Source organism: Oncorhynchus keta, chromosome 25, assembly GCF_023373465.1.
Source record: "Oncorhynchus keta strain PuntledgeMale-10-30-2019 chromosome 25, Oket_V2, whole genome shotgun sequence".
NCBI classification, from domain to species: Eukaryota; Metazoa; Chordata; class Actinopteri; order Salmoniformes; family Salmonidae; genus Oncorhynchus; species Oncorhynchus keta.
The window spans coordinates 2,729,045-2,741,228 of NC_068445.1; the positions used below are offsets into that span (position 1 = coordinate 2,729,045).

General features: G+C 40.9%; 1 protein-coding gene across 2 annotated transcripts in view; it reads right to left on the reverse strand.

Moving 5' to 3' along the window:
- Positions 1 to 12,184, reverse strand: part of LOC118358016 (drebrin-like) — a 60,283-nt gene that overhangs the window by 5,757 nt on the left and 42,342 nt on the right. For both annotated transcript variants that reach the window (XM_052478500.1, XM_052478501.1), the window contains exons 2-4: positions 11,673 to 11,728; positions 10,460 to 10,572; positions 9,575 to 9,649 (exon numbers count right to left, since the gene is read on the reverse strand). In XM_052478500.1, the coding sequence (XP_052334460.1) occupies positions 9,575 to 9,649; positions 10,460 to 10,572; positions 11,673 to 11,728 (244 nt within the window). The remainder of the gene's footprint in view (positions 1 to 9,574; positions 9,650 to 10,459; positions 10,573 to 11,672; positions 11,729 to 12,184) is intronic.

Sequence of the window (12,184 nt, forward strand, 5' to 3'; positions counted from 1 at the left end):
AGGCTTGCTGGTGGTCCTGCAGTGTCTACTGCACTCGTGCCATTTCCACCACACCGCACATGGGAAATAAGACCTAACTCACCAAAGCAGTGAGTTAGGTCTCACCAAAGCAGGAGGTTAGGTGAGCTTTGTACTCATCAAATAACACAGTACCACTGTAGGACACAGGTCTCATATGGTTTTAGAGACCCTACAAAAGGCGATAAGAGAGAATAGGTTGACAAATATGTAGCATCAATGAGAGGCGGAAAGCCTAAGTCTCCCAGAATGGGGTCATCATATATTGAGGACAGCAGGACTGCAATGTGAAGGGCTGTAAAATGCCACACAGATGCTTTCGTGTTTGTTTAATCGCTTTGGGGCACTTTTCACAAGTATGTGGGCAACTTTCACAACTCTTAGTACAAAACTCAAAAGATGATCGTCAAAAAAGGAAGTTGGTTCAAAATACGCACATTTTCAATTGACTAAGAACAATACAAAATCACAGTCAGTTTTTCACCAAACCTAATCAGTGTTTCATCTATTTGTGTGGCAGATAGCCTAGCGTTTCGAGCATTGGGCCACTAACTGGAAGGTTACTGGATTGAATAACCGGGCCGACAACGTGCGAAATCTGTCAAAATGTGCCCTTGAGCAAGACACTTAAACCCCAATTTGCTCCAGGGGTGCCGTACTACTATGGCTGACCCTGTAAAACAACACATTTGACTGCACCTATCTGGTGCATGTGGTGGTCAGAACATTTTGTTGGCCTGGTTATTGTCATGCAAAAGTCTGCCAATTAATATAAAAAACACGTTTAGCATCTCTAATCCTCCACATGTACAAGCCACTGATTCGCGCCTTTGGAACATCTGCATGTAAAAAAAAGTAGAATACATTCATTTAATATATCAAGAAGAATATATACTGGACAAAAATAAAACTCAAACATGTAACGTGAAATAAAAGATCCCTGAAATGTTCCATACGCACGAAAAGATTAGATCTCCAAAATGTTGTGCACAATTGTTTCCATCCCTGTTAGTGAGCATTTCTCCTTTACCAAAATAATCCATCCACCTGACAGGTGTGGAATATCAAGAAGCTGATTAAACAGCATGGTCATTACAGAGGTGCACCTTGTGCTGGGGACAATAAAAGGCCACTCTAAAATGCACAGTTTCGCCACACAACACAATGCCACATATGTCTCAAGTTTTTGGGGAGCATGCAATTGGCATGCTGACTGCAGAAATGTCCACCAGAGCTGTTGCCAGAGAATTGAATATTCATTTCTCCACCAACATAATTTTAGAGAATTTGGCAGTTTGTCCAACCAGTCTCACAATTGCAGACCACGTGTAACCATGCCAGCCCAGCACCACATCCAGCTTCTTCACCTGTGGGATTGTCTAAAACCAGCAACCCAGAAAGCTGATGAAACTGAGGAGTATTTCTGTCTGTAATAAAGGCCTTTTGTGGTGAAAAACTCATTCTGATTGGCTGGGCCTGGCTCCCCAGTGGGTGGCCCTACCTCCCAAGTGGGTGCGCATGTTGCATTTATATTTTTGTTCAGTATAATTTAACTTCGCTGAAGTTAGCGAGTGTGCATATGAAGTGGCTATGTTGAGCGTAAAAGTGATCATTTGAAACAGGTCCTATATGCTAGATGTAGAGTTATTTGGCAACTTTAATTGTGAATAATACAAACCTTAGAATGTCTTAGAAAACAAAACATATAAAATCGGTTGCATGGTGCGACTATAGGCTATTGATGATTTGAAAAAGTAGCCTTGCCTCCGGCTGCACAGTTATTCTCTCATCAAGTGATGAATATATTCACCCATCAGACTATTCTCAATTTAATCTCATCTTTACTAATATCACAAATTAGTTTTGATATAGAATGACCCATTATCAAATGGGCAGGAACAGGGGCAAAAATACATGTCATCTGTGTGCACTCGAATAGTGAATGGAGGCGGAGTGCTTTCCCACCCGTTTTGTAGGCGACTTCGCTTTTATGGCTGAGCTGTGCTTAACACAAGCAGCTGAGAAATACATACAAGAACATGTATTTCACTCCAGGCATGAACCACTGCTTGCGGAGCAAGCTCTCGCTGCCGACAGGTGATATCCCACACAAACTGTTGCCCATGGGCTCTCCAACCTTGTTCATGCAACTACCCAGTGCTTGATTTGGGAAGCTAAGTGAAATCCGTTCGGGAACATTGATAGTCGTTCTTTTCAACAAAATATTGTCACGGCCCCTCCTCTGCAGTGCAGGGGTGGTTCCTCTTGCAGGCAGAGGATGCTCGTTAGTGATTGGAGTCACCGGTGCTCAAAGTATTTAAACTGTTTCACTAATCACTCTTGTCTCTCTCTCTCTCTGCTCCTCCAGGTATGATCCTGTTTTGTTTGTTCCTTTGTAGTTTTGCATAGTTTTCACTCAGTCATTCACACACACAGATTCATGCATCCCTGCACTTTACATACACCTTACATTATGATACTTTCACACCTCATTCCCTTTTCTTTGTTTAAAGTTAATAGTTTTGGTTTACAATAAAGAACCATTTTGATTGGCCTATACCTGTTGTTCGTGTCTCCTCATTTTTGCCACAGGCTATGAGCCGGCCTGTGACAATATAGTTCACTAAACTGTTGACAGCCCGTCTGCGCGCACGAGAAAGGAATAAAGTAGAGATAGGAGATGGAAACGCATGTCGGTGAGATATTCTGTATGGCTAAAGGTAATGTGTCACCCAATTAAATATGAAAATATAAAAACATGACCTATTGCTAGGCTATTCAAAATCAAATGCACACATTTTTGGCTAACTAAACCAATCAAGTAAACAACAGCATCACCTAGGGCTATACCTTCTCTCCGGGACTCATGGATATACATTTTGAAGGGTACAGTAGCACAAGGTAAGCAGTCCTTCCAGTATGCATAATAATACAGTCCACACATTTCAATTTAGGCACAGCAGTTTCAGCATCACAGTAAAATTTGTTAATATGAGAACCGGGGTTTCAAACAAGGTGGGAGTATAGGTTCACTAGCTGGAAAACCTGTGTGTCTTCTGTGTAAGTGTGGCGGTACTGAAAGAGTATAATCTGAGACGACATTATGAAACGAAACACGCGGACAAAAACAAGAATATGGACATGGAACAAAGGCTACAAAATAGGAATTAAAACGAGGCCTCAAATCTCGACAGGCTCTGTTCAAAAAGCCAAATCACAGGCCAATCATAGGCCTTTTATTTTCAGTTTTTTATTTTCATAAAACTGCATATTGCATATGCAGAAATAAGCTCTTTTTAAATATTCATTGGGTGTTTTGAAGTTGTTCAATCATCATCTTTGAAAAAGGGAAAGATTTCTGCTGTGTTGGCTGTGGATGAGACATCCACATCAACCATGTTTCAACCTGCTGTTTATCTATCTTCTTTCTTGGTTTTACGTCCTACTGGTACATGGCACAACTACTTTTGGGGCATGTTGTATGAAGAGGTTTCAAGATGTGTAAATGAGATGGAGCTGCCTTCCACAATGCTCACAGTACTTTTAATATGATTCTTTTCGGGAAAAGATGTTAAAAATACATTTTACTATTATCATTTATCATACACCAACTGCTAAAGCCTTAACATGTAATGACAATCACTAACTTTATCAGAAAAGGTTTGAAACGCTAGTTAGGCATTTTGACAGTTAGAAAAGCATGGTGTTTGTCTACTACAGATTTAAGCCAGGGAAAGGTGCTTCAAAGACATTATGAAAATTTGTCTGTTCTTGGACAGCAAAGGGAAAGACACAACACAACTGATACGAAATGTTTCTGTGTGAAATGGCTTTTCTGTGTGACATTACGAGTCATCTGAATGCAATGAACTTGCAGCTGCAGGGTCGGGATCGTGTCATCTCTGATATGTACAGTACAGTGAAGGCATTTCAAACCAAACTGACTCTTGAACTTTGCAAAATTTTGCCACATTTCAGGCTTCAAAAAAAAAAAAAAAAAAAATATGCCTGATTTAGCAGATTTGCTGCTTTTTATCCGGTAACCCATTTGCGACTTACAAACCTCAAATGTTGATTGCATACATTCTGATGCACTGGGTGGTCCCAGTGGGTGATCGGAACCCCACTACCCTCCCGTTACAATGCCCCATGCTCCAGGCTGCCAACTGATGTACAGAAGGACAGCACAACATGATATGTGAACAACTGTTTTCTTTGATGAACTTGAACAAAACATCACACAGAAGTCGACTTACTGCTGAACACCTCCACTAATTCTGAGGATTTCCTCAGCTCAGAGCCTTGAACATTTTTTGGAAAAGATGGGAAGAATCAACCTCAAACAAGTGAACATTACTGTGCAATCACATATTTAGAGTTTTTAAGTTCAAGTTTAAAAGTTAAAGTTTTATATTTGTTTTCACTGATGTTACCTTAAACAAAGTGTTGTTTTTATTTAGATTTTTGCACTTTATTTTATTGTATTTAACAAATTTAAAAAAACTGAAAAAGTGGATGCAAAATTATTTGTTTTTTTCTTTGAAGTAAATAGCCCACTTTGCTAAAATAGAAAATATAGGCTACCTTTGGTGCCTTGAATAAGTTTCTTTCATTTAATGTTTGTTATCGGGGATTTTTATCCTTGCTAAAGGAAATTTGTCATTTTTGTGTCTGTTGAAAATTAAAGATTACTGACAGAGCCATAAGAAAATATTGCTTTATTTATCTGATCATATTGGAATACATTTGCAGGTTTTCAGTAGGTTCTAGGTTCACTAGACTATTCTCATTTAAAAATTTTCAATGAACATTCGAACAGTCCGGTCGGCTGTAGCTAAACTTTGATTTGGCCCTCCGTCCATTTGACTTTGACACCCCTGACCTGGATACCTTCTCTCCGGGTTGGATATTTTTGAACGGTACAGTAGCACAATTCCAGTCCTTGTAGCATAATTTTGCGATTTATGTTTTGGAGTATTGTCTTATTGTGCCAAAGACAATCTTAAATCCGTTTCATGTCTCATGTGGGGCTGAGTATTGTATAACAGCACAATCATACTTTTAATTCAGTTTTTTTATTTTCATAAACCTATGCATATGCATAATCTCTAATATTCATGTGGGTGTTTTGAATTAATCATCATCTTTGAAAGCTACTGTGTTACGCTTTGTAGACATCCACATCAACCATGTTTCAACCTGCTGTTTATCTATCTTCTTTCTTGGTTACTACATTACCTTTTGACTGGTACTGTGTATATATACACACGTTTCACATTGCAATACATGTTCATATGAAGTGATTGCCTTCCACAATGCTCACAGTACTTTTAATATGATTATTTTCTGTTAAAAATACATTTTACTATTACCTTAATCCAACTGCTCTTAACTGACAATCACTAAAACGTTTGGTAAACCTATAGATTTGACATGTAAACCTGTTTGTCTACTACAGATTTGGTGAACTACATTATGAAAATGTATGTCTGTATTGTAAAAACATTAAGTATGATACAGTGCCTTGCAAAAGTATTCGGCCCCCTTGAACTTTGCAACCTTTTGCCACATTTCAGGCTTCAAACATAAAGATATAAAAGTGTATTTTTTTGTGAAGAATCAACAACTGGGACACAATCATGAAGTGGAACCACATTTAGGATATTTCAAACTTTAACAAATCAAAAACCACCTTCCGGATTACACCTGAAACCCCACCTTTTCTTTACAGCTGAATACCTAGTATGTCTCTATCAGTTTTGCACATAGAGACTGACATTTTTTCCCATTTCCTCAAAACAGCTCGAGCTCCTTAAAAGATTTAGACAGCACTATTTTAAAGATTGGCTGTTCCACTGATGTCATTCTAAACCTGGATATGTTTATTTTTGAACCATTCCATTGTAGATTTTGCTTTATGTTTTGGATCATTGTCTTGTTGGAAGACAAATCTCCGTCCCAGTCTCAGGTCTTTTGCAGACTCCATCAGGTTTTCTTCCAGAATGGTCCTTAAATGTCAATTTTAACCATCTTCCCTGTCCCAGCTGAAGAAAAGCAGGCCCAAACCATGATGCTGCCACCACCATGTTTGACAGTGGGGATGGTGTGTTCAGGGTGATGAGCTGTGTTGCTTTTACGCCAAACATAACGTTTTGCATTGTTGCCAAAAAGTTCAATTTTGGTTTCATCTGACCAGAGCACCTTCTTCCACATGTTTGGTGTGTCTCCCAGGTGGCTTGTGGCAAACTTTAAACAACACTTTTTATGGATATCTTTAAGAAATGGCTTTCTTCTTGCCACTCTTCCATAAAGGCCAGATTTGTGCAATATACGACTAATTGTTGTCCTATGGACAGAGTCTCCCACCTCAGCTGTAGATCTCTGCAGTTCATCCAGAGTGATCATGGGCCTCTTGGCTGCATCTCTGATCAGTCTTCTCCTTGTATGAGCTGAAAGTTTAGAGGGACGGCCAGGTCTTGGTAGATTTGCAGTGGTCTGATACTCCTTCCATTTCAATATTATCGCTTGCACAGTGCTCCTTGGGATGTTTAAAGCTTGGGAAATCTTTTTGTATCCAAATCAGGCTTTAAACCTCTTCACAACAGTATCTCAGACCTGCCTGGTGTGTTCCTTGTTCTTCATGATGCTCTCTGCGCTTTTAACGGACCTCTGAGACTATCACAGTGCATGTGCATTTATACGGAGACTTGATTACACACAGGTGGATTGTATTTATCATCATTAGTCATTTAGGTCAACATTGGATCATTCACAGATCCTCACTGAACTTCTGGAGAGAGTTTGCTGCACTGAAAGTAAAGGGGCTGAATAATTTTGCAAGCCCAATTTTTCAGTTTTTGATTTGTTAAAAAAGTTTGAAATATCCAATAAATGTGGTTCCACTTCATGATTGTGTCCCACTTGTTGTTGATTCTTCACAAAAAAATAGTTTTACATCTTTATGTTTGAAGCCTGAAATGTGGCAAAAGGTCGCAAAGTTCAAGGGGGCCGAATACTTTCGCAAGGCACTGTATATCCTCGAATGTACTTCTATGACTAATATGATTAAAATAAAATCTAATATTGACAATATTAGAGCTGTACTGTATGTAACAAATCAAATCTCAATGTATTGGTCGTGTACAGCGATTAGCAGATGGTACAGCAGGTGTAGCGAAATGCTTGTGTTTCTAGCTTCTACAGTGCAGTAATACAATACCAATAAGCAAATATTCCAGAATGTTCAAAACAATAAATAAATACACCCCTATTAAAACAAGTATCTAAAATTAAGTTGCTGGGGTCTTTTTGATGGGGGGTGTCACACCCTGACCTTCGATATCCCTGTTTATTCTCTAAAGTTTGGTTAGGTCAGGGTGTGACTAGGGTGGGTACGCTAGTTTTTGTATATCTATGTTTTCTTTTTCTTCGTTGGCCTAGTATGATTCCCAATTAGAGGCAGCTGTCTATCGTTGTATCTGATTGGGGCTCATACTTAGGCAGCCCTTTTTCCCACCTTCAGTTGTGGGATCTTGTCTTTGTTTTGGCTGCATGTATTTTTGCACGACGAAGCTTTTCGTTCGTTGTATTGTTTATAGTTTTGTTTCGCTGGCTCACATTTCAATAAAATAGGATGAATTCAAATCACGCTGCGCCTTGGTCTACCCTTAACGACGAACGTTACAGGGGGGTTTCACACTGCTTTACTAAAACGTCAGTGGCCAATACAGTACTGTAATACCGTAATATATGCCATGTATGTAACAGTCCACACATTTTGGTATGTGTTCCCAATGAGGATAGAACCCACAACTCTGGTGTAACAAGTGCCATGTTCTTATGAGCTCAGCCACGTACAGGACCACTACAATACATAAGTACAATATAATACTAGAAAATACAATACACAATTAATTCACCACAGACTTGTGAAAATAACACCGAAGCGACAATAAAAAATAAAAAATGGTAATATGACATTAGTGCAGTCAAAATGCTATATTGTATCTGACTGGAAGTGTGTGTGTGTGTGTGTGTGTGTGTGTGTGTGTGTGTGTGTGTGTGTGTGTGTGTGTGTGTGTGTGTGTGTGTGTGTGTGTGTGAAGCATACATGTGTGTATGTGTGTGTTCGGTTAGGGATCCTTCTCCCACACTTCAGAGGGCTATTCCTACACAAATATGTGGGTTCAGACCCTGTCGACTACAGTGTGTCACCATCAGTATTTTATCAAGGAATGACCCACAGTGCAACCCAGGGGCCAAGAACACATATAGAAACACACACATTCATATTACGTAATAAACACACACACACACAGTCTTGTATATCTGAGACTGGTGGTCACAGAGGTGCCTGGCCAAATACCTAATTGAGCGTTAAAAAAAGAGACAAAAACTAACATCAAACATTCCAGAGATGCTTCTGGAGTTGACCGGGTGATGCCTTAATATGGAAACTAGTTCAAATGGGGTCTGACTATAGGCTGAATGGACAACCCATAACCTTCTCTGCAGTTAGATGGAAATGTTAAATAAACACAGTTTTAGGGGCACACATGGAGGGACACAGCAGACAGAGCGACCAGCATCTGGCCACTTAACACACACTGTGGCGCACACACGCACACACACCACACACACACACGCATACACATCTGCTCACACACACACACACACACACTCCTCCTTCTCCCTGTATTCCCCCATTCCTTTCTCCGTTTCCTGCCAGGCTCTGTCACCACTTAGTAAGTGGTTGTTTGTGTTGTGCCTGTCGGTGGCCCATCTCCCCATCTTGGTGGCACCAGGAACAATAGAGTCAGGAAGAGTGGACCCCAGCCTGGGTATGAGCCCAGCCCACAACTGGACCAGACCAACCTATGCAGTAGGAAGTGCTCTGAGGACAGGAAGACGTACAACAATGGAAGGTAAACTACTGTGTGTAAATATAGAGCATGTTTGTGTGTGTGTGTGTGTGTGTGTGTGTGTGTGTGTGTGTGTGTGTGTGTGTGTGTGTGTGTGTGTGTGTGTGTGTGTGTGTGTGTGTGTGTATCTATGTTTGTATGTGTGAGAGACAGAGAGAAGTTGTGTGTGTGTGCCTGCTGGTGCATATTTACTGATGTATGCGTGTGCACATAATGCACGTGCTGGTGTGGGTTTGATGCGTGTGTGTGTGTGTTTCTAAGTGTGTGTGACAACAACATGACTATTCATTCCCTCGGGCCTGGTCAGGCGAGTTCCACCCTTCCCACACTAGCATCACCCAGCTCTCTCTGTATAGCCTTGACAGTTACTACCGGAGCCCGTTTACCCATTATTCATCGTTAGAGAAACAGAGTGAAGAGACAAAACAGCCACCCACGGAGAGCTACATTCCACAACGGTACCGACACGGGATTGTAGGAGATGGATAGAGAAAGTGAGTGAAAGAGAGAAATCTGTATCGTGCCTCTCCTGAATGCTATCAAATGCTGCAGCTGCAATAAGGCCCCTCAAACTGGCTGCATGACCAACAGGTAGCGCAGGGCAGGGCAGGGATAGGAGTGGTGTGGTACCGTACCTTGAAGAAGGCCTTGATAGCGGGCACATGGCTGGCACATTCCGTCCTGCGGTATTCATCCACGTTTGGCCCGACCTGGAGACAAACACAGGAAACACACAGGGGGTGGTGAGCTCTTTTTAACCCAAGCCTCTGTTCACTATCAGAAAGTCTAGTTTCAGTCTTTTGTCATTAGGTACCTGAATGTACACCATTTGACAGTGTTAGGGAGTAAGCATAACGTTATTAGCAAGTTACACATCTTATACGAGATAATTAAGGTACACTGACATTTTTTTGAGGTACAGTAGGTTTCACAATTTTCAGATTTGTGTGTTTGTTTTGCTGCCTGACTGGTTACAGATGCACCCCTGACCCACACCACAACATTCCACAAGGTCGCCAGAGAGACGGGACCAGCGAAGCACATTGTGAAAATTCTAAGCATCTGCTCCCCTGCTTGTGTGTGTGTGTGTGTGTGTGTGTGTGTGTGTGTGTGTGTGTGTGTGTGTGTGTGTGTGTGTGTGTGTGTGTGTGTGTGTGTGTGTGTCGGTCAAAATATTTGGTATCAGTCAGTAGATAGGCCTGGCGTCCCGAGTCCGCAAGTTCACTGACACATCACACACGTTGACCCCTAACCAACGGGCCAATCAAAACACATCCAACAGTAGCTAGAACCAGTGGGAGACGACAGCTTGAAACAGATTGCCTATAACCTGATACAGGGTCAGATATTTTCTCATCCTCCTAATGGTTAAGGTTAGATTTGAGGGTAGAGAATCTGATCTGTGGTTATGGGCAACTTCTACCTCAAGCATCATGTCATTGGAGTTCATCAGGTAACATACTGTATGGCATGTCCATACGACTGTATGAGAGGGCCATGCTGTAGTGGATGACACTCACCCAGCAGATCATGGCGACCCGAGGGCCTCCTGTCTCGGCAGAGCCAGCCCTGCAGAGCCCATACAAAGGCCTGGCTATGTGGAACTTCCCTGACAACTCCACCACTCCACCCGCTGTAGGACAGACATGGGGGGAGAGAGAGAAAGAGAGAGGAGAGAGAGAGCTTAATAAACACCACCAACTTTCCGTCTTTATCATTTAAAGGGGAAAAAGTCACAAAAAACAATGAAGTGGAAAGTTAGAACTGTCCAGTTAGCTTTAGTCATTTTCTGTCATTTCAAGCCATGACACCCACCATCTCACATTGTTCTGAAATGGATTCTGTAGTGAGAAACAGGTAAGATTGGCATTCCTGAAACATTTTATTATTATTATTATTATTATTTTATTGAAATGTAATTTTATCTCAGATAAATTAAGCTAAATGATTGCACCCAAATTGGCTATTTTAATTTACAGGATTCAAATAACAATTAATAAGTATATTACCCAACATCCAATTTGGACCAAAATTCTTGATGAGTAAGCCACCCACGGACTCCCCACACCCCGTGCCAATCCCACCCCAACAGCCAACATACAGTATCAGCTATCTATGTTTGACAAGTAGTATGAAGCTGTGGCTTGGAGTATTGCTTCTCCATACTATGTATTGTATTCCCTGTGAATCTGGTGATTTTTCCCACCCCTTGTTCAGAGAAATGTGTAATTGATGTCCCTTGCATTATCTACCATAAAGTAATGTGAAAGTACCAGGTTCTGACAACTAGACACCGCTGTTCCTGCTATACCGCCACACTCGTTTATAAAATGTTGCTGGTGTCATTAATTATTATTATTAAATACATCAACATTTCCTTTGCAACTTTGGGTAGAAAACCAATAGATTCGGCTCATGATGAAAATAAATTGTGTGGTCATCCACACATTTCAAGCCAACCAGTTGTTAGGGTGGGATTGGCATGGGGTGTGGAGGGGGTCTGTGGGTGGCTATTGACTTTTTGGGGATTCCTCATCTTACTCATTGCAAGGAAGAAGTTTGGTCTAAATTGGATTTTGGGTACTATATTTATTGTCTGAATCCTAAAAATGTAAATGGCCAATTTGGGTGCAATAAATTAGCTTCTCAGATATCAAATTATATTTCACCAAAATTATGTTTCAGGAATGCTAATCGTATCTGTTACTAACTACAGGTGGAACTACCCTTTACCTCCAGAGTCAGCCAGTTTGAGGTTGTTGGTGACCCCATCGTAGGTAAATAGAGCCCTGTGGAGAGATAAAGAAAGACAGCTTAGGGACAGGAGCACAAACACACTACATCATCACAACCATGGATCCAGCGATTCAGTGAGGCAACATTTGGTTTGTTACAGCTTAGCACTAGTATCGCGTGGCAGGTAGCCTAGCTGTTAAAAGCATTGTGCCAGTAACAGAAAGGTCGCTGGTTTAAATCCCTGAGCCAAATACGTGAAAAATATGTTGGATGTAAAGAGCAAGGCACTTAACACTAGCTGCCGAGTTGTGCAGGGTTCTAAGGCACTGCATCCAGTGGTGTACAGTACTTAAGTAAAAATACTAGTAGTATTAGTCGTTTTTTGGGGATATCTGTACTTTACTATTTATTTTACTACTTGTACTTTTACTTCACTACATTCCTTAAGAAAATAATGTACTTTTTACTCCATACATTTCCCTTGACACCCAAAAGTACTAGTTACATTT